General features: G+C 33.7%; 4 protein-coding genes and 1 non-coding gene across 6 annotated transcripts; 2 read left to right on the forward strand and 3 right to left on the reverse strand.

The window, feature by feature from the left end:
• The first annotated feature begins 270 nt into the window (after window positions 1–270).
• Window positions 271–3518, forward strand: LOC11425697 (pentatricopeptide repeat-containing protein At4g21065). The gene is made up of 2 exons (XM_003588705.4): window positions 271–1273; window positions 2231–3518. Exons 1-2 carry the CDS (start codon window positions 578–580, stop codon window positions 3371–3373), a joined length of 1839 nt encoding a protein of 612 aa, XP_003588753.2. The 5' UTR covers window positions 271–577; the 3' UTR covers window positions 3374–3518.
• Window positions 3519–3579: 61 nt separating this feature from the next.
• LOC11423194 (probable polygalacturonase At3g15720) lies at window positions 3580–7954 on the reverse strand. The gene is made up of 10 exons (XM_003588706.4): window positions 7288–7954; window positions 7007–7135; window positions 6038–6175; window positions 5815–5955; window positions 5613–5654; window positions 5077–5284; window positions 4759–4843; window positions 4356–4464; window positions 4135–4239; window positions 3580–4038 (listed from the first exon to the last, which is right to left on the reverse strand). Exons 4-10 carry the CDS (start codon window positions 5950–5952, stop codon window positions 3808–3810), a joined length of 918 nt encoding a protein of 305 aa, XP_003588754.2. The 5' UTR covers window positions 5953–5955; window positions 6038–6175; window positions 7007–7135; window positions 7288–7954; the 3' UTR covers window positions 3580–3807.
• A 3466-nt stretch (window positions 7955–11420) lies between these two features.
• On the reverse strand, window positions 11421–19917 carry LOC11424505 (DEAD-box ATP-dependent RNA helicase 15). Of its 2 annotated transcripts, none has more exons than XM_024775252.2 (12): window positions 19803–19917; window positions 19582–19697; window positions 18553–18653; window positions 17922–18232; window positions 17597–17828; window positions 17379–17497; window positions 16710–16766; window positions 16431–16615; window positions 13206–13350; window positions 12974–13057; window positions 12386–12449; window positions 11421–11848 (listed from the first exon to the last, which is right to left on the reverse strand). In XM_024775252.2, the coding sequence occupies exons 4-12, from the start codon at window positions 18057–18059 to the stop codon at window positions 11838–11840; spliced, it is 1035 nt and encodes a 344-aa protein (XP_024631020.1). In that variant the 5' UTR covers window positions 18060–18232; window positions 18553–18653; window positions 19582–19697; window positions 19803–19917; the 3' UTR covers window positions 11421–11837. The 2 variants fall into 2 exon arrangements, with proteins under 2 accessions (XP_024631020.1, XP_003588757.1); XM_003588709.4 differs by having other exon boundaries at window positions 17922–18094; window positions 19803–19911.
• A 2234-nt stretch (window positions 19918–22151) lies between these two features.
• LOC120579610 (uncharacterized) lies at window positions 22152–23805 on the forward strand. The gene is made up of 2 exons (XM_039832085.1): window positions 22152–23327; window positions 23445–23805. Exon 1 carries the CDS (start codon window positions 22350–22352, stop codon window positions 22854–22856), a length of 507 nt encoding a protein of 168 aa, XP_039688019.1. The 5' UTR covers window positions 22152–22349; the 3' UTR covers window positions 22857–23327; window positions 23445–23805.
• Window positions 23562–23634, reverse strand: TRNAR-CCU (transfer RNA arginine (anticodon CCU)). The gene has a single exon. It is a non-coding gene; the product is annotated as a tRNA-Arg (tRNA).
• Window positions 23806–24099: the final 294 nt, after the last annotated feature.

Raw genomic sequence — 24099 nt, forward strand, 5'->3', positions numbered from 1 at the left:
ATTCAATTACGGACACCAAACTAACTAACTTCTTAACAAGGTTGTTTTCGGTGTCAATTTTTTTTCCAAATTTTACATATGATTATCTCAAAACTCATTAATCATTTATATTGAATTAAATTAGCTACTCCATCCCTCTTAAATTATATAGCATTCTAACAATCTTATATATTCTTTCCAAAAACAAAAAAAAAATCTTATATAATATATTAACAAAAACAAATGGATTTATCCAACCCCAAAGAATGCAACTATCTAACTTTCAAGTGGGCCGATTTTAGATGTGATTAACAAATACGAAATTGAAGTTATAATGCTGAAAACTTGACGTGTTTTGATAAATTCTAACACTTGAATGACCTTGATGTTTATTAGGCTAATCCTAATTCAACTTTTATCAAAAACTTAAAATATTTTTAGGTCTAAACATACGTAGCAATATGTAATTGTGAGTTGAAAATCGTGTCCCATCATCAGTATATCAAATCAAATGATTTATAATCGAACTTATTATGGGTCAAAAAATATTCTTTTCTATATGAACTTACAGGACAGTGATAGTACTTAAAAGTTGTACATGATAAAATCGAAATTCTTACTATCAACCAATACCATGATAAACCTCAAACTTCCCATAAACACACCAAAAACAAGACTAACAGAACAAACCATCTTAACCCTCCTTAACTCCCACTGCAACACACTCTCAAAACTAACTCAAATCCACGCTTTCATCCTCAAAACCGGCCTCCAAAACAACCCCTTAATCCTCACTAAATTCACTTCAACTTCCTCTAACCTCAACTCAATCCACTACGCCACCTCATTCTTATTCCCACCTTCCCATACTACTTCTACACCCACCCCCTCCTACGATGCCTTCCTCTTCAACACCCTCATCCGCGCTTATTCCCAAACACGCGATTCTAAATCAAATTCCTTCCTCTTTTACAGAACAATGCTACGTTACGGTGTTACACCCAATAAATTCACCTTTCCGTTTGTTCTTAAAGGGTGTGCTGGTATTGGGAGTTTGAGGTTAGGGAAATGTGTTCATGGCTGTGTTGTCAAGTTTGGATTTGAAGAGGATGTTCATGTGTTGAATACGTTGATTCATATGTATTGTTGTTTGGGAGAAGATGGGTTTGAGTTTGCGGAGAAGGTGTTTGATGATAGTCCTAAGATGGATACCGTTACTTGGAGTGCTATGATTGCTGGTTTTGTAAGATTGGGATGTTCTTCACGTGCTGTTGACTTGTTTAGAGAAATGCAGGTGAGTGAGTTCAAACATTATACTACTATATGATCAATTGAAAAAGTAATGTGTAAGGTTACTTGTGGGACCTATTTGAATTCTTAAATGATTGCACAGTTTGAGTAAAAATTAGTTGGATTCTTAAATCTTATATGATATAGGCACGAGCACGACACAATGTAGCATCAATGCTTTAGTTTAAAGACATATATGCTGTTTGCAGGTGTTCAACACGACATTGGCAAATGTGATTACATTCAATCACTTCCATTTTCTTAAATGATTACATGCGTTTGTGTGTAAGTGTTTGTGTCGTAGACAGGACATGCTTCGATCCTCTCATTGCATCTGGCCTCCACAGCAGAAAAAACAAGATAAGGCACGGCAGTGTAGATAGAATGGGCATATAACATGATAAAATATCCTTCAAAAATAAAAACATAATAGAACACATTTTCTCTTTTTTATCATGCCTCTCCGGTAAAACAAAAGTGTGGAGAGAGAGGTGATTAGAAAATTAAGAGATAGTGAGGATACATTCAGATGTAGGGAGGCAATATGAAGAGGATTCAAATGCAATAACATATACATAAGTAGTACCTATGAAGCACGGGCATAGACACGGATGTGGAACACTATAGGGATACTGACACTTCAACACCAATGATAATTTGAGAAAATGACATAATTCAATTTAATCATATGTGTCGATGTCAAAGACACAGACGCATGTCCAATACCGGGACACGCCTAATTTGAGGAGTGTCCTTGATTCATATTAAGTACACTAGAAAGGAGTTGAGAACCTCAATGCGAGATGCTCAAGTAGTAAAGACAAAAACTTAATACATCACATCCTTTTCTTGTAATCCTGTTTTACTATTGATATACAGAAAGAGCTTGAAAAAAACTGATGTGTTCTGACCTGCTTGTCAAACATTATCTTACTCACACAATCAATGTGTGTTCATGCAGGTTATGGGTGTTTGCCCTGATGAGATCACAATGGTTTCGGTTTTGTCTGCATGTGCTGATTTGGGGGCACTTGAGCTTGGAAAATGGGTGGAATCATATGTTGAGAAGAAAAATATCCCAAAATCTGTGGAACTCTGTAACGCACTGATAGACATGTTTGCAAAGTGTGGCAATGTTGACAAAGCTATCAAATTGTTCAGACAAATGGACTCACGCACCATAGTTTCATGGACTTCAGTAATTGCTGGTCTCGCGATGCATGGTCGTGGTTTAGACGCCGTTTCTCTATTTGATGAAATGGTTGAAAATGGGATAACACCTGATGATGTTGCTTTCATTGGGGTGCTCTCTGCTTGCAGTCACTCAGGACTTGTCGACAAAGGAAGATACTATTTCGGTTCAATGGAAAGGAATTTCAGCATAGTGCCAAAGGTAGAACACTACGGATGCATGGTAGATTTGCTTTGTAGAGGTGGGTTTGTTAAAGAAGCATTTGAGTTTGTTCAAAAGATGCCTTTTGAACCAAACCAGATCATATGGAGAACCATAATCACCGCTTGTCATGCAACTGGGGAACTCAAGCTTGGAGAGAGTATCTCCAAAGAGCTGATAAAAAGTGAACCGATGCATGAGTCTAATTATGTTTTGCTGTCGAACATTTACGCGAAATTGCGACAATGGGAGAAGAAGACTAAGGTGAGGGAGATGATGGATATGAGAGGGATGAAGAAGGTTCCAGGGAGTACCATGATTGAGGTAAACAATGAAATGTATGAGTTTGTTGCAGGTGATAAGTCTCATGATCAGTATAAGGAGATATATGAAATGGTGGATGAGATGGGTAGGGAAATCAAAAAGGCAGGGTATGTGCCTACAACATCTCAAGTGTTGCTTGACATTGATGAAGAAGATAAAGAAGATGCTTTGTATAGACACAGTGAAAAGCTTGCAATAGCTTTTGCTCTTTTGAACACTCCCCCTGGAACATCAATTAGGATTGTGAAGAACTTGCGTGTCTGCGAAGATTGTCATTCTGCTACTAAGTTTATATCTAAGGTTTATAATCGAGAGATTGTCGTCAGGGACCGCAATCGCTTCCACCATTTCAAGAATGGTTTGTGCTCTTGTAGAGACTTTTGGTAATTGAAAACGATTAGAAAGTTAAAAATTATGTGTTCATTTGCTGAAAATTAATGGTGTCTTCTACTGATGTCAATATATGGATGTTGTCCTCGGTTGGCGACTTATCCTACAAAGGCTAGAAAATATAAACAAATTTTGTTGCTGATTTTTCTGTTATTGAAACTAGTATACACTTTAACTTAAAGTTGAATTTCATTCTGGAATCAAGTTTGAGGTAAATAGCAGTACAAAATTTTCAACCCAAGCTAAAAACTCAAAGACTAAAACATTTTATTATTATTATTTGCCTTATTCTATTCAAACTGATTTAGAATAAAGGAAATCAGTTTCCCCACCCTTATTCTATTCAAAACATGCAATTAACTCTTATTGGGACCTGTTAATTAAGCCTACGTGTAACATAATTTTTTGTGATATGAGGCCTACAAGTCTCTTTACTGGTGTAGACAGTGGAAGGGAGGTGAAATAATATTATTTGCTTTGCCTTGAACATTATTGCATATTGCAGAATTTGGCTTCTTTGGATCAACTGAGGTAATGTTGATTTGTTCCAAGGTAATATTGTCACACCCTATATTGGCACAATCTAGAAAAATAGCATCATCACCACTGCATGTTCCATAGATATTACTAAATGTTACATCACTCACTTTTACTGCGTCCTTCTGCAATAAAAAAAGTAAAAGCAAAATTTAGGCATATTATTATTCATTAACAAAATCAAATCAATCAACATGAAGTAAGGGAGAAAAAATATTAACCTGTTCTCCACCTCTCATGTAATGTTGTTGAATAGATATAGGGTTTCTTATTTGATTGACTATGATATGATCGAAAATGATAGCTTTGGCGTATCCTTTTCCACCCTTAAAAAACACAAGAATTTTGTTGATTAAATTTAAGATTCAATTATAAATATACTATCTATCATATACTAGTAATTACACAGTATTTTTATTTTCAATTAAGTTTGTAGCATTACTGGCCATGTCTTGATTCTTGCTGCACTATCAGCTCCATTGAATGTGCAATTCCTGACGTTCACACGATCTGCAAATTCCTCAGCTCCACCACCCCCTAAACTCCCCACACTACATCAAAATATAAGGTATGAATTAATTATTCATTTGTAAAACGTTAATTTTAGGTGAAAACATAAATAATTAATCATTCAAACAATGGTTCATGCCTCAAATAAAATTCATTACATCTTTTTATTCAGTGTAGTGTATAAAGAAGAAATGTCAAATTGTGCACATTTTCATAATTGAAAAAAGTTTAGGTGAGTTGAATCTGAAACCCAACTCGCTAGGGCAGGTATAGGATCAGAGAGATAAATTATGCATAGAAGCTTGATGTTTACATGTTAGAGTATTTTGACATACCTAATGCCATGAGTCCCAGGTCCACATGTAACTTGAGTGACATTGATGAATTGTGACCCACCTTTAATAGCAATGCAATCATCGCCTATATCGTAAAATTCATGAGTAAACAAAGATTGAAATCCTTAAATCAATATTTAAAAGAAATAACATGCTAACAATCTGGAGATAGATGTAAGCAAATTCTATAATGATTATTTCAATTAGAGGTTAAACTCAAGTACGCTTCATCAATTTGATCTTAGCTGAAGTTAACTAACCAGCTGAGACACTTGATTTAAGAAAATGATAATTAAAGAATGAAGGTTAAATACATACCACTTTGTATTATAGAGTCATGAATATTAACTCGAATTGAGTTTGAGATATCAATTCCATCGGTGTTGTAACTATCTTTTGACGAACTTATGTTAATATGCGAGATTGTTACATCTTGACTATGGACTACATAGACATGCATTGCTGGCCCATTTATATGAGTTAGTCCACTTAATTGAAGTCCATCACATCTTTCAAATAGTAAAGCCTGCACATTCAACAATATGCATAATTTATTTTTATTTTTTCTAGAGGAATATACATAATATTATTGACCCAAAAAAACATTGTACATATATTTGACCCCAAAAAAAACTATGTGTATGTTTGTGTTGGAATTTTATCCATGCTCTAAAGGAACAGTTTATTTATCCCGTAAATATAATTTAAATGGTAAAAAGTTGCAGAAACGTTTTATATATAATGATGCAAGTTTGAATCAATAATCTTCAGTTTCTCAACATTTAATGTGAGTCTTAAAAGAAATAAAGCATAATTTTCTTTTTAACAACTTTGAAATGGAAAGACTTTCTAACCGTAGGACGAGCGTTCGCAGCACATCCTTTAGTTCCATTAAGCTGCAAATTTGAAAATAATAATGTATCGTTAAATTATTTTAAAACAATAGATTATTTGTGTGTCTACTATATTATATTTAATCAGGAATTTAGTAAATAAAATTTCATGCTTGGTTCTAAATTTCTAATAAAATATTTAATAAATGTTTGTGTTACTTACATTGCTCCACCATGCTTCACCTCGACCATCGATCACTCCAGATCCATCAACTGTCATCCCATGTACGTTAAGGAAATAAAGCCACCTTTTTGAACATGAACCCCATGCATCTCTATGAGGTGCTATTATGTTTCCCATAATCTGCATTAAATCATTAATTAGCAATATTAGATTTAATCAAAATTTAGTCCATTGTATACATTTGTAATAGAATTTGTTTTACCTGAATATGAAGATTTTGAGACTTGCAAGGACCTTGGAAAGTTGCTTGACGCACAAAGAATGTATGTTCAGCTGGCACCACAAGGGTTGGAGTCCCTTGATTTGCTGCACATAAAGCTTTCCATGCTTCCAAGAAAGCCTTTCCAAAACAAAGTATTAAGGTTAATTTAGAGAAGACATACTAAAACATAGATAAAAAAAAAAAAAAAATTAAACTTATAAAGGAGATAATAACAATAATGCATTTGAATCGATTAAAAAAAAACATCAATGCATTTGAATGAATTTTTTGGATATTAAATGTAAAAAAGATAAAGTAAGGACGATTTATTTTATTTTTTAAAAGTGAATTTAAATAATAAATTAGGTCACTTTAGAGAGGGTATAAAAATTGAAACTTTTTTGACCAAAAAAAATATTGAAACTTTTTTTTATCGAAGTATTACTTTCAATTCCTAGGTCAAAATTTTCAGTCAAAATAAATAAATATTGGTTGGTCAAAGTTTTATGGTTTTTTCTAGATTACCTTTGAATATTTACCCACCAACCAATGAAAATGAGTAATTTGTTAGTGGAATCAAGATAGTTCATGGATACCACTTAAAAATGTGTTTATGTGGCTAATGTGTATTGGTTGGGGTAAATTACCTATCATTCTTCCATGGGTATCCTAGTTGTCACCAAGTTTTATTTACTGCTTAATATTTCTGTAGATAGAGATAAATCACTGTTCTAAATTACAAGAGAAGGATATCAAATAAGAATACTTTATTCATATATTGAAAATCAGAACAATATATCATTCAACCATTGGAGCAACCTCAATAAAACAATAGAATATGACATATTATTTCGTATAGCTAAGCATTGTATTATATCAAAAAGAAAAGTACGTATTGTAAAAAGAATAATTATAACATTTTTTTTTTTTGAAGGAAGAAAAGTAAAACATGAAAAGTTATATACATACTTGTGTATCATCGGAAGTACCATCTCCTTTGGCACCATATTGAAGCACGTTAAAGGTATTTTGACTAAATCCAACAAATGAGTTGCATGATACAATAGAAAATATCAACAGACCAGATATAAACAAGTCCTGCATGATGAATATATTATGTTAATTCAATTGAAGTAGTTATTTGTAAACAATGAAATGAGTAGACGAATAATGTTTATGCTCACTAACCATGGTATGCATTTTCTAACAAATAGTGTGTATAAAAACTAATGCTATATACTTGCTTATACCTATGGTATATATAGACATGGATTTTGAGCGCCCATTAATAAACAATTCACGTTTGTTTTCCAATCATCTTGGTCTTAGCTAGGTATGAAGTGAAAATTGGAAAACAAGAACAAATTTTCAATTGTTCTCTCTTCTAAGGTCCCTTTCACCTTCTGTGGGAGTCTTGTGTTTGATCGATTATCCTTAATCTGATCATGGGTGTGATTTGTTTTGTGATTTCTTTCTTTTAATATCTCTCTTCTTTATTTGAATTTTTTCTTTTGACGCATTCTCTGTTTTGATGATCACCGTAAATGGTACATCAATGGAAAGATTTGTTTGGAAATTAGCAAGGGTCAACGGAAATGGTACTTTAATTGAAAGAATTGAGCTGATCTGGTGTTTAATATCTTTGATTTGTTATGTCAAATCACCGATATGGAATTTTAATGCTATGAATATGAATGAATGGGTGGCATGCTAATGGGGATGAAAATGATACTGTCATTAGTATGAATTTTTCATTTCCATTATTGGTGTGGATTTGGTGGTTGTATGGCAATACCATACGAAGGAAATGTTATGTGCAAATTATTGTCATGGTGTTTAAAGTCATCAAGTGCATATCTCAACCCAGTCAAAGGGTGTCGTTGGTATCCCTCCTTGTATGGCTTTGATATGGAATGAATCCAACATCTTTATTGATGAAAATTTGTCAAACAAATGGCAAAGTCATTGGATTTATATTTATATATTGCTGGTGGTGGTCTACTCACGCACAACAATCAATGCAAAACAAAACCGTGTCTTCCAAAATAGCAAAGTTCATATCTATCCTCATTTTATCTTTAATCATAATGGAGAATCTCAACATCGGTGCTGACGGTGGCTCATCAAACAACAAATCAACATTTTCTCAAGCTGAACTCCTTGACCTTTATCTCATTGGAAAAGTGGTGGTGAACAAACCTGTTCACATTTCCACAATCGAAGGAAGACTTGGTCCGATCTGGCGACCTACACATCAGATGGATGCAAGGTCCTCCCCCACGTTCATAGGGGTGAATTGGATTGAATTCTTGAAGGCAGTCCTTGGTTGGTCGATAACAATATGGTGATTTTGAAAAAGGTGAACGTGGGGGAGGACCCTGCATCCATCCCTATGACCAAAACGGAGATTTGGGTCCAGATTCATCAACTACCCTTCGGATTTATGGAGAAGAGTGTAGGAGCTTTGGTGGGCAGCCATGTCGGTCGAATGGTAAAATATGATGAAGAGAATAACTACGGACCGTGGAGAAAGTTCATGCGTGTATCAGTGTAAGGGTTGAGATAGATATGGAGGAACCATTGCAGCAGGAATTGGTGATTGAGAAGGAGGGAGGAGACCCGATAAGGCTCGTGGTCAAATACGAAAAATTGGGTAAGCTCTGTTTCATTTGTGGTGTGTTGGGTCATACTGATAAAAGGATAGTCCTAGGGGCAGACCTGGTGCGTGCTGTAATGTTGATAATTTGGGATGAGGCTCCAATGATGCACCGATGGTGTTTTGAGGCAGTTGATCGATCAATGTGTGATATCATGTCCAAGAATGACCCCTTAAACGAGTTTAGAACTTTTGGTGGAATGACAGTAGTTTTAGGTGGTGATTTCAGGAAGATATTGCCCATTGTCCGAAAAGGATCGAGGCAGGATATTGTTGATGCTTCAATCAATTCATCAAAGATATAGGCATATTGTAATGTGTCGAGGCTTACTGTTAATATGAGATTGGGTGCATCTTCGGTACCTGCAGAGCATGAAGAAATTGCTAATTTTGACAAGTGGATACTCTCAATTGGAGACGGCAACGACGCTTCAAATGAGAATGGTGAAATGAAGGTAGAAATTCCTGAAGATTTGCTCATATCGAACACAACAAATCCGTTGATGTCACTTATAGACTTTGTGAATTCCGATTTGAATGATAACCTTGGTGACCCGCTATTTTTCCAAGAAAGGGGAATACTCGCACCAACGCTTTATTGAGTTGAGCATGTTAACGAATATATGATGTCACTAATTCCAGGTGAAGAGAAAGAGTATTTAGGCTCTGATTCTATTTGTCGATCGGGTGAAAATTCTGATGTCCAAAACGAGATTCACAATGGAATTTCTTAATGGTATTAAGAGCTCTGGAATTCCAAATCACCGATTGAAACTAACGGTGGGATGTCCAGTTATGCTGATGAGAAACATCGATCATGCAAATGGATTGTGTAATGGTACGAGGTTGACAGTTACACATCTATGGAAGAGCAAGATAGTTGCTACCGTAATTTAGAAAGCTAAAGTTGCGTATTGTTTGGAAGTCGTTTTTTTTTAATTTCTTTGTAAGGCGTACCGGTCATTAGTAGGACATGCAATTTCTATATAAGCAGATCCTCCTGCCATTGACTTTTAATTGATGCATTTTTCAGGTATAACAATACGTGGAACTTTTTTTTTTACATCGTTGTTACCCTAAAATACAATATTTACATTAAACCATTGGTTTTATAAAAAATAAAAACAAATAACAATCGACGTTTCTTTAGCCCAAACTATATTTATACACACCGGTAAAAATTTTAACGTTTGCATTCACAAACTAGATGTATATACATCTGACATTGACTATTATATAAATTAATACAAATTTTTTAGTTTTTATGATTAATAAAATACATTATGTCAACAAATAATAATATACAGTACGTCGGCGTATTTTTGCAAAAATATTACATATGCTAAGTTTATCAATGAGTGCATCTTATACTACAAATAATTAGTATAAGTATAAATCCAAATACTTTAATCGTTATGTGCAATGTTTAAATATTTCAAAATATATACAAAATTAAGATGATGTTTTTTTCCATATCAAATTTAAATTATAACCACCCTTTTTAATTTTAAGATAACATAATATAAAAAATTAATAAAAGTGTTTTACTTCCCGTGCTTGGCGCACGGATCACTATACTAGTTCCATTAATCTAAACCTAGTCTATGCATGTTAAACTATGAAGTTCCTTGACATTCTTTCCTCAAACTGAAGTAGAGATCCTCTCAATTTTCCAAAATAAATGGCAATGTCCATTAATAAGATTTTAGTGTATTAATGTCACACATTCTAAAAATATATGCATTTATATCATGTATATGGTCACATTCATAGACCAGATACATTAATTGTTAACCTAAAAAATTATTTTTTGTTTAGATATATTAATTGTTAACCTAAAAAATTATTCCTTGACATTCTTTCCTCAAACTGAAGTAAAAAACTATTTTAAAAAATGGAGAGATCTCAACTTCTCAACCCATGTGACTCTTCCATCTAAGACTTCATCTATCACGCTAGCAAACCTTGTCATGTTGATGCTGCTTTTTTTTCATTTCCAATTCTTTCTACTTTTATTATCATATTCTAGAAAGAGAGAACATCAACTTCGTTTTATTCCCATTACACTTATTACACTTACAAAGTTTATACCATTAATTGTTGCCACGAAGGAATAGCTCAACTTGGCTGTGACACCGAACAAGTATTATGTAATCACTTCAGTATTCAATCTCTGCTACTCACACCCCCTCCTCCTAACAAATAAATAACTTTTCCTATAAAAAAAAGTCTTGAATCGTTAATTGATTTGTGTCAAGAGTTTTGGGAGAGGAAAAGAAAAGAACAAACGTTGGGATTTTCCTAGCAAGACAAAAGGGAAGGGGAAAAACAAAAGAGAATCCTCTTGTAGTAGAGGCTTTCAATTCAAGGGACTGGGAGTGATGTTCATTGACACTCAATTCTAGCAGTATCTTTTTCGAGGGACTGCCAAGTCTAATACACTTTTACGAGGGACATGTTCAGAGACTGCCCAAGTCTAAGACACTTTATTAGTTTACCATTCGCTCTTCATCGTGATTGTATTATCCTAGTGACTGTTTGAATGTGAGATTTGTTCATACCTATAAACAACAAACTATAAATGCCAATCATAGCAACTCATTCGACAAGGGTGTCTACAAGAGTGGAAGGTACACCAAGTATACTACTACTGTATTGCATAATTCTTAGGCTCATAAACCTCAGCGAATTCAGATTAAAATTGGGATGGTGGATATAGCACTTAAATGAATAGAAAAAACATTACTAGAATAATCTTATAATTAGCAGAGGCCAATGTCAAATTCATTGACGCATTCAAGACAAGTTGAATCAAAGCAACTGGTGGATTTCCATCCTCGATTTTAAATAACCAATCTAATTAATTGAACATAAGATAAATTCATAAAAACATAAGCCTTTAGGAATAAAAACCTACATAATTTAGAATACAGTAAATTAATCCACATATTTGGAAGCAGTCATATTGCAAAATCCAAATACCGAGTTTATCTCCAACGACAAAACGGTCTCACGGGTCAATAGAAGTACATGAACTGGACAATGACAAGGTGAATCACCCAGTTCTAAGAGCTTTGTTTAGCTGGATTGTAAGATAATCAAAGACAGTCCAATTAATTCAAAGGATTACACCACAAGAGGTTATTATGATGGCACTGCAAAAAAAAAAAAAAAATTAAAAAGAAAAGGTCAAAAAACTGAAGGCAGAAAGAAGCACAATGTTACATAAACGCGGCCTCAAAGAAAAGGTAAAAAATACTGACATTCCTACGAAGGGCAAGTGTAAAAGGAAACACGACATAAAATATAATACATGAAGATGATCAAAGGCCTTAAGAAACAAATAAAGTACGACGGCCACTTGTAATTAAATTATTACTGATGGACATGGAAAAAAATTATATTCCAATTTGGAAAGTTGTATAATGGGAAACACTAGTTGTTGAGATACCAAAAGAAATAGCTTGTAACATGCTATCACAATTTATTGCAAAATACAGTTTACCAAAATACTAGAATGGGATACATACAACTGACTAAATCTGGTGATGGAAAAAATTGTTTTTATAAAAGGCCTTTTGGTGAAGGATTCAACTAAAACATAATATTAAACAATCTTAAATAAAAACTATAAAAAATAGAATGAATGTGCCTAAAAAAAACAAACTAAAATGAAATGATAAGGAACATACTGTAGGTAGATGTATCAATCTGCTCAGGGAGCTGTTTTATATCCACCTCAAACCGGGACTGAACCTGGAATAAACAACAATTGAAAGATGTAAATATTCTGAATGATGAAAGCAAGCCAAATGCTCGGCACGGATTTATGGCAGATGGTATTGCAATAAATGGACAAATGATGGACATATAACATAAATAATACAAATACTACTTATTTCATGTTGTTAAAACTTGGGGGGATATTAAAGTTGCGATCATTACAAATCAGGTAAACAATAGGAAAACTGGACACATGTTGCAGAGGCTGGATATTATTATGGATTTTTTTAACAGGTTGGAAAGTAATTGGAGAGAATGATGTGCGATAATGGGTAACGCGATGATTCGGTAAGTAATAAGCAATGCTGGAGATATTAAAACAGCAGTTGGTTCAACAATAAAACAAACTGCAGAAGGAAATTCAAATCATCTTAATGAAGGGCAGGCCATCTGCGACGGCACCACCATCAATAACACATGACGCCATAAATCAACTCTTACGGCATGCCCTGAGTGATTTACACCGAATCATAACTGAAAAAGGATAATTGTCTTACATTGTTGAGAACATCAACATCACTTGAACATGAAACAAATGTAATTGCAAGGCCCTTGGTACCAAACCTTCCAGCTCGGCCAACCTGTTTACAATTTCATCCAAAATAAAATGACAATTAAGGATTATGGACTATAAAAAAGGGACATGAAAACTAATTTTACAATTTTTTTTGAAGTAAAAAACTAATTTTACAATTAAATTAGAAAAAGATAAGATCGGGAAAATCATACCCTGTGCAAGTATGTGTCTGCAGAGTCAGGCATGTCATAGTTTATCACTATATTAACACGTTCAATGTCAATTCCCCTGCCAACTAAATCTGTTGCTACAAGAATCCTTGTATGCCCCTCCTTAAAACCTTTATACCGCTTCAACCTGCACAAGACATTGTTCAAGATAAGGCACAACTTAATTTACCACTTTTTTTGTAACAAATTTAGGATCGTACACAAAAAATCAAACAGAAGATCAAATCAGTTGATTGACCTTTATTTTATATTACTGATTGACCTATGTTAATGAAACAAAAGGTTGCAGTATAAACAGTAACATAGTAGCTTAAATCGCACAAATTGCAGTTCAAATCAAGACAGGCAAGTGATTTGTATCATGTCCAAGAATACATAGGTCATTAATGGCCTGATCATATATTTATCATAAATTGGTGAGATCATGTTACATGTATCACTGTTTCACCCGCATTTTCTTGTTGCTCTATATCAACCATTCCCACTTAAGAATTCAAACTAGAGAGTAGAGGGTTAAGCTATTGAAAAAAAGAATTGAGAGGGTGCAAAGAATTGAGGGGTGCTATGAATTGCACCCAGTTGTGTTCATGTGATGTGACAGACCAGTTATTTGACTCTGGTTCTTCTGTTTCAGGAAGAATCTTCCCCTAACAGTTTCAGTGGTCACTCTGAATGGTGTCAAAGAAAATGAAGGTGCAGAATGATGGTGGAACTTGGCATTCAGCATTTATTTGAGACTTGGAATTCTGTTCATGTTATAAGAATCATGCATATTTAAGTTTGTACCGGTGTCTCTGAATTGCAATGCCACAATTTACAATCCAAGAATGACTGAATCATTCATGACAAGAACCCACCATTCAACCTGAGGGTAGATTGAAGTGAATTATCATGGAAAGTAACAACAAAAGTAGACAATTATACTGTAAATTGAAGGACTCCAATGCAGTAAATCCCACATGGGCAGACAACAACCCACCATGCTTGTCTGGATACAAAAATTGAGAGCTTTACACGCATAAGCATGACAATATGTCTAGATACACAACCTGAGAGCTTTACACGCGTAAGCATGACAATATGTCTTTCAAGATAAACATGAGCATTCAAAAAGAATCTAGAACATCACAAAACATAGTTTCATTTAGCCACATATATATAGGCTCTGTTTGGTAAAAATCAGCTATAAGCTAACTGATAGCTGATGACTGAAAAGCTCGCTAATTAAAAATAATGTGTTTGGTAAAATTAGTTGTTGAAATGACTGATTAATATAAAATGACATAAAAGGACATGTTTGTTTATTTACTCCCTCTGTCCCAAATTGTATGTCGCTTTGTAAAAAAAAATTGTCCCAAATTATATGTCGCTTTACAATACCAATGAAATAATAATGTTACTTTTCCTATTATATCCTTAACTATTAATTACTCTCTCTTCTTTCAATTATTTCATTTATCTTTTCCATACCATTTATTAAGGATAATTTTGTAAAACAACTCATAATTTCTCTTCCCCACACAAAATTAATTACATTTCTTAATACGTGTGAAATGGCCAAAACGTCATACAATTTGGGACGGAGGGAGTATTTTTTTAATAAAATTTTATACATAATTTTTTACTTTTTCAATTCTTTTTTAAATATTTAAATTCATTTCAAATTAATTTCATCTCTAAAATGATAAAAGTGTTTTATGAATTCAATTAATATTTTGTATTTAACAAAAATGACTTCACTATTTATTGTAGATTTTGTTTAAAATTATATATTATATTATACTCCCTCCGTTTCAAAATGAGTGTCGTTTTAGCCAAAAAAATTTGTTTCAAAATGAATGTCGCTTTACATTTTCAATGCAACTTTAATTTTTTTCTTCCAACTTTACCCTCAACAAATACTCAAACTTTTCTCTCACAATTTTCAATACAACTTTAAGTTTGTATTTTTCTTATAAAGTAAGGTTATTTTAGTAAAATTGTTATGACATTTGACTACTTCATTTAATTTCTTAATCTGTGTGCAATTGGCTAAAGCGACACTCATTTTGAAACGGAGGGAGTATGAATTAAAAGCAACGTAAAAAAAAAAGTGAACAAAGAAAATTTATAAAAAAAAAAAAAACTACAACATGAGTGGTACATATGGATAGTGCAAGGGGCTGGTTGAACGATATTTTGAATCACCTAAAAAAATAAATAAAAAATTCAAATAGATAGCAACATGAGACCGTATAAAAATAAAAATAAAACCTAAGAACCATATTCCCAACCAAACAATAAATAAAAATTCAAATAAAAAGCAATTTATAAGGCAACCGTAAAAAAACATTAACACAACGTGGGTAGTTTTTTTCAATAAAAAATAAACTTAAAAGGGTATAAATGGAAGAAAATGTGAAAAGCTATCAGCTATAAGCTAAAAAGCTACTTGAAATAGCTTCTCAAAAAAAGATATAAGCTCGTGAGAAAAGCTTGTTACCAAACACATCACGTTTTCATCCAATAAGCTTATAAGCTAATCCAACAAGCTATAAGCTAGCTTTTTTGTGTTACCAAACACAGCCATAGTCTTAAGTGCCATGGAATTGTGCATGGTTGAGGTGTAACCATTATCTGTGTGTGCTTTCTACAGAAACATTCAATACAATCATTGTGTGTGCATGTGTCTGATAGGTTCCGTTCAGAAATATCCAAGTAAACTAAAGCATAATAATTTGGAACATAGCTATTTGTGTTCTCCTTGGAATAAGTTTCAGGGGAAGATGTAAAAACATTAGCTATTGACTATGAAGAAAATGGGAGGGAGAGCAAATTGAAAGCAATTTGCATTTAATTTCACGAGAAAAAGTAAAAAGACAACGAAAGTGAGTTTTTTTCTTCTTATAATTTGGTATGGAGGGAGTACAATCTCACGTAAGAATCGGCTGTTTCCTACATTCTTAAACTTATGCAAATTACAAGTCAAACTGGATAGAAACATCAAATCACTGGCCTTTCATGAATTCAAAGCTAGTAACATATCCTTCATTTTTTACATTTATCCAACACAATATGCAGCAGAAAATACAACTATAGCAAATACTGTTAATATAATACTCATGATAGTTCTCTAATATAATTCAGTTAAAACCAAAAGGAAAATTATGGATTATATTAAATCACCAATTAAGTGTTGATGAAGATAAGATGCCACATAATACAAACCTTTCTTCCTGGGACATTCCAGAATGAATGCATATGGATGGAAAGTTGCATTCCACAAGCAACTTGTCCAGCTCAGCTGCTCTGCTGACACTTTTCACAAAGATCACAACTTGGTTGAAGTCCAGTGCATCAAGAAGATCGTTCAACTTTCGGTTCTTCTCCTCCTCCTTCAATTTGATGTAGTGCTGTCATTTCAATAACCAACGTAAACCACAAAGCTCACACAAATTACTACAGAAAACATGAAGGAATAAAACATTTGAATAGCACAAGACCCACCTGAACGAGACCATGAAGGGTCAATTTCGCTTCATCGTCAACATAAATTTCCATTGGCTGAAAGGAACAATGTCACAGTAAATCATATTAGGAGCCTCCTTTAAGATAATGGAATCCAGAACGAAATCAATGACGGATGCAGATCCCTGAATCACAGTTCTGATCCGTTTATTTGGTCTCCTTGCTGATGCTTTTTTTAGTCAGCCCAAGCAAGAAACACTGACATTTAATTAACACTAACAACATCGCCACCAACATACCGAGAATACACTAACAACTCCCCTCCCCTTAAAATTGAAAACTTGACAGTATCCTAAGCTGTGAAAACCCATATCAGACAAAAGGCTAATTGACACAACCAACTTCCAACAAAAAAATAAAAGAACGAAAAATATGGAAGAAGAACCACAACCACAATTAAGAGCTTATCTACAACATGCCTATCTGGAACTCCCAGCTCCGGCCAACACAACACAACCACACTCCATCCCATGAGCTATTCCCATAAAAATTGGTTGAATTACGAAGGCACTACCCAAACTGAACCCCTAATATAAAAAGTAAATGTTGATGAAACCATGGAACCCTAAATATCTAAAATGCTCTCAGGAAATGTGGGCATCGAGCAAAAGAGAGTTCAAATAAGTAATACTGGCCACAGGACATTACATCTTGCATAAATTTTTTGCAGACTGGGCGAATTTCCTTGCTGAGTGTTGCAGAAAACATCATAACTTGCTTATCATGGGGTGTCATCTTGAAAATATCTTGCACATCTTTCCTCATGTCTGGGGAAATCAAAATGTAGACGATGAAAACCATGAAATTATAGGAAGTGAAAAACAATGAATCAGGTCAAAAGAACTACTGTTCACAATTAAACATACCCAGTGATTCCAGCATCTTATCACATTCATCCAGAATGAAATGCCTAACATTCTTTAATGAAAGGTCCTTATCCCTGGCCAATGCTAGTATTCTTCCAGGTGTACCAACGACAATATGAGGGCATTCATTTTTCAACAGATCCTTGTGAACTTTAATGTTGACACCACCATAAAAGACAGCAACCTTGAGATCAGCCAAGTAGGTGCTGAACCTTTCAAACTCATGGCATATCTACAAGAAAGATAATGCACATATATCTTATGTTAGAAGCTACAAGAATATGAAGTTCCATATACTTTCATTTATTGAACACCAAATAAATACCTGGTATGCTAATTCCCTTGTATGACACAGAATAAGAGCAGAAACTTGGCCTGGAACAGGATCAATCTGCTGCAAAGTTGATAGAACAAAAACAGCAGTTTTTCCCATTCCCGATTTTGCCTGGCATAATACATCCATTCCAAGGATTGCTTGTGGTATGCACTCATGTTGCACTGATGATGAACCAAAGAAAATTGGGGTCGAAGAAACCAATGATCAGTAAAAAAACCTTTCTGACCCTTTTAATTTGATTTGATAGAGTTACCAAAGCACAATAGTTCTCCAAAACAAGATTATAATAGATGTATTACCTGCAAAACAAAAAAATTAACAAAATACACAAGTTCAGTGAAATTGTGATTTTATTAACTAATAACACCTTGCAACAAATCAAAAAACAACAACAACCAAGCCTTAACCCCCTAAGTGGGGTTAGCTGTATGGATCAAATTACACAAGTTAAGATGGAAGTGAAGAAAAAAAAAAACAAGTGACAACAATTCTACTCAAGACAAAAAATATAATTTGAAACAAAGATTCAAAACAAAATTAGATCTCTAGTTCCCAAATCATTACAGTAGCTCAAACAAGAAAACAACAATAACTAAATATAAGGGTACAGATAATTTGCCTTCAGAAGGATGCTCAAATCCCGAGTCCACAATAGCACGAAGAAGCTCTGGCTTTAGAAGAAAGTCTCTGAATCCTGAACTGTGGATCCCAACATAGCCCCTGAAAAAAGCCAAAATAAATGTTAAGAAAGAATACAACAAAAATACACAGCATCAAATTTAATTCCACCGAAATGAAAAGTTTGACCCCGAAATGAAAAATTAGCAACTGCACACATCTAACTTCATCAAAACAGTAAAACAAAACATGCTGAATTTCTTTTTCTCATGCAATTCCAGATAAAATAACGGACAAGACAATTTAAGCCCAAATAAAACAAACTGAAAAAAAATTAATATGGCCCTGTTTGGATAAAGATAAACAGCTTAATTTGTAGTTGATAGCATGAGTTGCTTATGTATAAGCTATTTCTATAACAAAATATAAGATAAAGTTATTGTTTTTATATAAGCAATAAGCTGTTTTGAAGAGCTTGTGAAAATAAGCTGAAAACAGTCTATAAACATGTCATTAGCTTTTTCAGAAATTGTCCTGAACATAATGTCAGTCTATAAAATCAAATAAGCCAATCCAAACAGCCCTTATATGTTGGTATATAAGCTCAAATAAACCAATACAAAATTCTAACATAAAATCACAATATTTTCAAATTAATCAATCCTAACACAGCATACAATAGTTTCACGGGTGCTTATGTCAGTATAAAACCTCATATAAGCCGATCCAAACAGCTCTTATATGTAGGTATATAAGCTCAAATAAACCAACACAAAATTCAACATAAAATCCCAAACTTTCAAATTACTCAAACCTAGCACAGCATACAATAGTCTCAGAAGTGCTTATGTCAGTATAAAACCTCAAATAAATCAATCCAAACAGCCCTTATATGCTTACAATTCATCTTACATAACAAAGACAACACAAAATTCAAAATATAAATAAACCCAATATTTCAAATTAACAAATACTAGTTCAGCATACAATATTCACATCATATCAATCAAAATCAATAGATAAAACTTACTTCTTCCCAGATTCACCGTTAACTTTAGCTCCGACTGAATCAGGTGCTTTCTCATCCTCCTCTTCGTAATCAAGAAGCTCTTCCTCGTATGTTTCTTCCTTTGTTTCACCCATTATCTGCAACGAATCAAACAGTGTTAATTAAACCTAATTTTCAAAATTCAAACAAAGGTTTAATCATATAGAGAGGGAGAAGGGGATAGAGAGAAGGTGAATGAATACCTGCGAGAAGAAGGAATTGGAGAAAGCTTGAGAAGTGAAGGATTGTCAGGGTTAGGGTTTCCGAAGAGATTCTGCAAAGAAAAATCAAAATTTGGGGGAAAATGAAAGTGAAAGAGTGAAACTGTGAAGGTCATTTTATAGGCACACATGTGTGGGTACTGGGTACGTATGTTTGTACTCTTTTTGAGTCATCTTTTTTGCACCCCACGTACTCATCTTTTTTGCACCCCACGTACAAACCCTACGAGGTCATCTTTTTTTACTAAACTAGTTAAAACCATGTGTATTTTATCGAGTAAACCATCAAATTGGTCCATATCTTTGTACTAAATTTTTAATTTGGTCCCAGACTCCATTAATAACTCAAAATGACTCATGTCTTTGTCAAACGTTTCTCAGTTAGGTCCCTCCATTAGTAAATCGTTTATAAAGACAATGACTATTTTGAGTTATTAATAGAGTCATGGACCAATTTGAGAATTTGGTACAAATACAAAAACTAATTTGGTGATTTACTCGTATTTTATTATGAAAAATTATATTTATAATTTTTGTGACAACTTTCTTTTTTATACTTACATAATATTTTTATTTGTGTTAGTACCTACTTTTATTTATAAATTTATATTATCACATAAATTGTCATACAATTAGTTACTCAAATAACACAACTCTTTGATTATTTTACATAATGAGTTAATGTATTAAAAGATTTTCATTTCAATATCAAAAGAGAGATATATCAAAGTATGAACTTTTATGTTTTGTATATGTTTATTGAATTCCTAATACATGTATTTGCTCCGCACTTGGTGCGTTAAGTTTTGTACATGTGACAATATTGAATTCCTAATACGTGTATTTGCTCCACACACGGTGCGTTAAGTTTTGTACATGTGACAATATAAGAGTTGTGGTGTGGCATTTGTGTCAATAAGAGCTTGTGGTGTATGGATATACATGGTGGATGGTTATAGCGGAAATCTGATAGCAGGTGGCACAAGGATCTTAAAGAATGCTCTAATATTATCTTAAAAATCGTATTTATACCTAACATAACCTCATGAAACCGAATTGTGAGGTGAGGATTACCTCCACTTATAAACACTCGTATATATCATATTTTCAACCGATGTGGGACTCTTAAACTTCACTTATGTCACATCACAAGTCCTTATTTGTCACATGGACAAATATGTTAAGGTTAGGGATATGTAATTTAGCTTGTGTTTGTGTGTTAACCTTCCATTCTTAAAGAAAGTGTTTTGGACCGACGAGAAGGCCAATCACATGCACACACGTGGACTAAACATCTACTACACTAAGGTACAACGTCTGAAGGAACACACTAATAACAACGCACCGTATCACGTTCGAGCACACCTCCGCATTCTCTTTATCACGTTTTAGATAAGTGGGGATTGTAATTGGACCCAGATCCGACGATAACTGCAAAAAATATGTGCAATGGGTATGATTAAACCTCACTTTCATGGGTTCGGGCTTGGGTCTGGGTATTACTCGCAAATTTAAATGGGTATGAGTACAAGTAATGGTACTATACTGCCCATCCACACAACCCGCATATACATAGTTATATAATATGATAAATAATTTGTTTATTTTTGGTGTATAATTAATTAATTTATTTAGCTATTTAAGTCTAAACCTAAAAACTACTTAATACAATAATTGATCCCTCTTGGTATACAATTATTGAAGGATGTTTTGGATATTTTTTTATTTTGTTAAATACTATTTTATGAGTTGATTTGAAAAAATTTGAACCATAGTTTTATTTTAATTGTGATATTTTTATTGTCTTCTCATAGTTAAAGTACGAGCAATGAGTGCGGGTATGAACACTAATGTGCCCATAAGTTATGGGAAAGAACACTAAAGTTGTCACGGACTTAGATACGAGTATTTTTTACAAACGCATATATGAGGAAAAGCACTGTAGTACCTTACCCATAAGGTACCCATTGTCATCTCTAACGAAGGATTCCTACATCAAAGTCTAAATAATTTAAATCTTTATTTGATTTTGGTTATTCCAAAAAAAATGTATAACCAAAAATACAACAGTAAAATAAAAAGATGAACACATTAGTGTCAATATTGACGCTACTCTTAACATAAGAGATTATTTTTTTTGTCAAATAGTTTAGTGGCTCACCTTTAAGATGAATAAGTGGGGTGTATGCGGTTCGAACCTCAATCTTTGCATAAATTATGCATCATCCCTTACCAAATGAGCTAAACACATGGGGACAAATTTAAACTACCATTTTGCATATAAAGTTCAAATCTACATGGTGCACATAATTCATATCCGAATTTAACCAGCAACATGCAATATAAAAATGGAGGATGGAAACTAAAGCTAATGCAATATTTTTATTTTAGGCAGTAGCACCAAAAAATTAAAGCCCCAACGCATCTATCAATTATGCCAAATTGCGAATACAAGCAAAAGTTACTTAACACAATAACAATCCTTTTTTATTTTGAATGAATTTCTAATTGTCAGAAGCAAACACACTAATGCAAACATTTCTTCATGAACTGACTCATTTGGTTTTGAAGCAACCTAGTTGCATCAGATTCAGGATAAAAAACGTGAAACACATGTTTCTCTTCTTCAGCCTCAACAACATTCACCTCTTTCACCCCTTTCTTCTTCACAAACTCAGCATACATAACACCTCTTTCCTTCAAAAAATCCTTTCCAGCAACATAAACCTCAACAGCAGGAAACTTCAACCAAACACTCTCACTCACATCATCTTTCTCAAAATTACAACCAAAAAAATCGCGGTCCGAATCTTCAGGCAAACTCAATCTCCAAAACATATCATTCATTTTCACATCCTCAACACCTCCTTCTTCCTCCATCTCTTTCTCAGTCCTTTTCTCACTCCCAAAATAAGGATGTATAAGCATAACCCCTTTAATCTTCACAGGACAAAACCCATCATTTTGAATAGCTTTAACAGCAACATAATGAGAAATGTTACCACCAGCACTATCACCAGAGAGAAAAACATTTGATAAATCAGCATGTCGTAGAAACGGTTCGGTTTTCACATTTTCACCAAGCCATTCAAGTGATGAGTAACAATCTTCATAAGCTATTGGAAGACGATTCTCCGGTGCTAACCGGTAATCAACAGAGAGAATAATGGACTGTGACGCGACGGAGAAATCTCCGAGGAAGTTGTTGTAACCAAGCCATGTTGTGGAACCAATGCAAAAGCCACCACCATGGAAATAAACTAAGAGAGGTAGGAGTTTTTTGGTTGGATTGTTTGGAATGAAGATTCTTCCTGTGATGGGTTTTGTAGGGTCAATGATTATGTCTTTGGATTTGTATTTGTTGGATGAATCTAATGAGGGTGGTGCTATTTCTGGGTTGAAACGTTTCACCGTTCCATCTGAGAAAACTTGAAGAAATTCTGGTGCTTCTGCAATTAAGGACATTTTATTTTTGTTGCTTGCACAAAACTGAAGTGGTACTAGGTGGTGAGTTTCTGTATCTGAATTATGACTTAGAGGTTATTTTATACATAGCTGAAAAAATTGTTTGTGTTTTTTTATGATAATGTTGATTGATACATTCTTGGTGGTTGCAATTTGTAGGTCTTGTTAGGTTGGACATGCAAATCGTGCCCTGTAGCATTTGAAGTTAAAAAAAGTTAAGGTGTTTTTTTCATGAAACAAAAGAACAGAGTAAAAACTGATAGGAAAAACATGAAACGCGCCAGGTAGGGGTCGAACCTACGACTTTCTGCTTAGGAAACAGACGCTCTATCCACTGAGCTACAGGCGCTTGTTGTTCTTTGTTACCGCAAGTTACATTATCTTTACTCTTTTGACTGTTGTTTTTGCAAAAAAGTTATATTTTGTTTATTTTAATCAAAATAATTGGGTTCATGTGGTTAACGAGCTCCACTAAAAATGAATTGTTCAGAAGAATTCAAATTCCTATGTATAACAATTATTGGTCATATTATACTTTCCTAGCGAATCGGAATGTCAACAAAAAAAAAATTGTATATTTTGTTTGTCTCAAATGTTTGTTACAGAGAAAAAAAATTAGTAAAAAAAAATAATATTTCTTGGGTTATTCTTATTATTGGGTTAATCTTTGAACAATGATAATTTTTAGTTTCCCACCACCAAAGGTTAAAGACAATCGTATTCAGAATATTGTGTACTAAATGCTAGTATCTCATCAACCGAAATTCAAACTTTAATTCACCATATTATAAAAGTCTAACATCTCCAGCTATAC

The sequence above is a fragment of the Medicago truncatula genome, chromosome 1 (assembly GCF_003473485.1).
Source record: "Medicago truncatula cultivar Jemalong A17 chromosome 1, MtrunA17r5.0-ANR, whole genome shotgun sequence".
NCBI lineage: Eukaryota > Viridiplantae > Streptophyta > Magnoliopsida > Fabales > Fabaceae > Medicago > Medicago truncatula.

Excerpts from the sequence above, each read along its gene's own strand:
- LOC11425697 (XM_003588705.4), top strand. The coding sequence starts at position 578 with ATGATAAAATCGAAATTCTTACTATCAACCAATACCATGATAAACCTC. Across the intron at positions 1,274-2,230 it reads ACTTGTTTAGAGAAATGCAG|GTTATGGGTGTTTGCCCTGA; the intron begins GTGAGTGAGTTC and ends GTGTTCATGCAG.
- LOC11423194 (XM_003588706.4), bottom strand. The coding sequence starts at position 5,952 with ATGGGAAACATAATAGCACCTCATAGAGATGCATGGGGTTCATGTTCA. Across the intron at positions 4,844-5,076 it reads TGACTCTATAATACAAAGTG|GCGATGATTGCATTGCTATT; the intron begins GTATGTATTTAA and ends TTTACGATATAG. Across the intron at positions 4,039-4,134 it reads ACATGAGAGGTGGAGAACAG|AAGGACGCAGTAAAAGTGAG; the intron begins GTTAATATTTTT and ends TTTTTATTGCAG.
- LOC11424505 (XM_003588709.4), bottom strand. The coding sequence starts at position 19,694 with ATGGGTGAAACAAAGGAAGAAACATACGAGGAAGAGCTTCTTGATTAC. Across the intron at positions 17,498-17,596 it reads TAAGATGCTGGAATCACTGG|ACATGAGGAAAGATGTGCAA; the intron begins GTATGTTTAATT and ends TGATTTCCCCAG. Across the intron at positions 16,767-17,378 it reads GCAAAAAATTTATGCAAGAT|CCAATGGAAATTTATGTTGA; the intron begins GTAATGTCCTGT and ends TGTTCCTTTCAG.
- LOC120579610 (XM_039832085.1), top strand. The coding sequence starts at position 22,350 with ATGCAAACATTTCTTCATGAACTGACTCATTTGGTTTTGAAGCAACCT.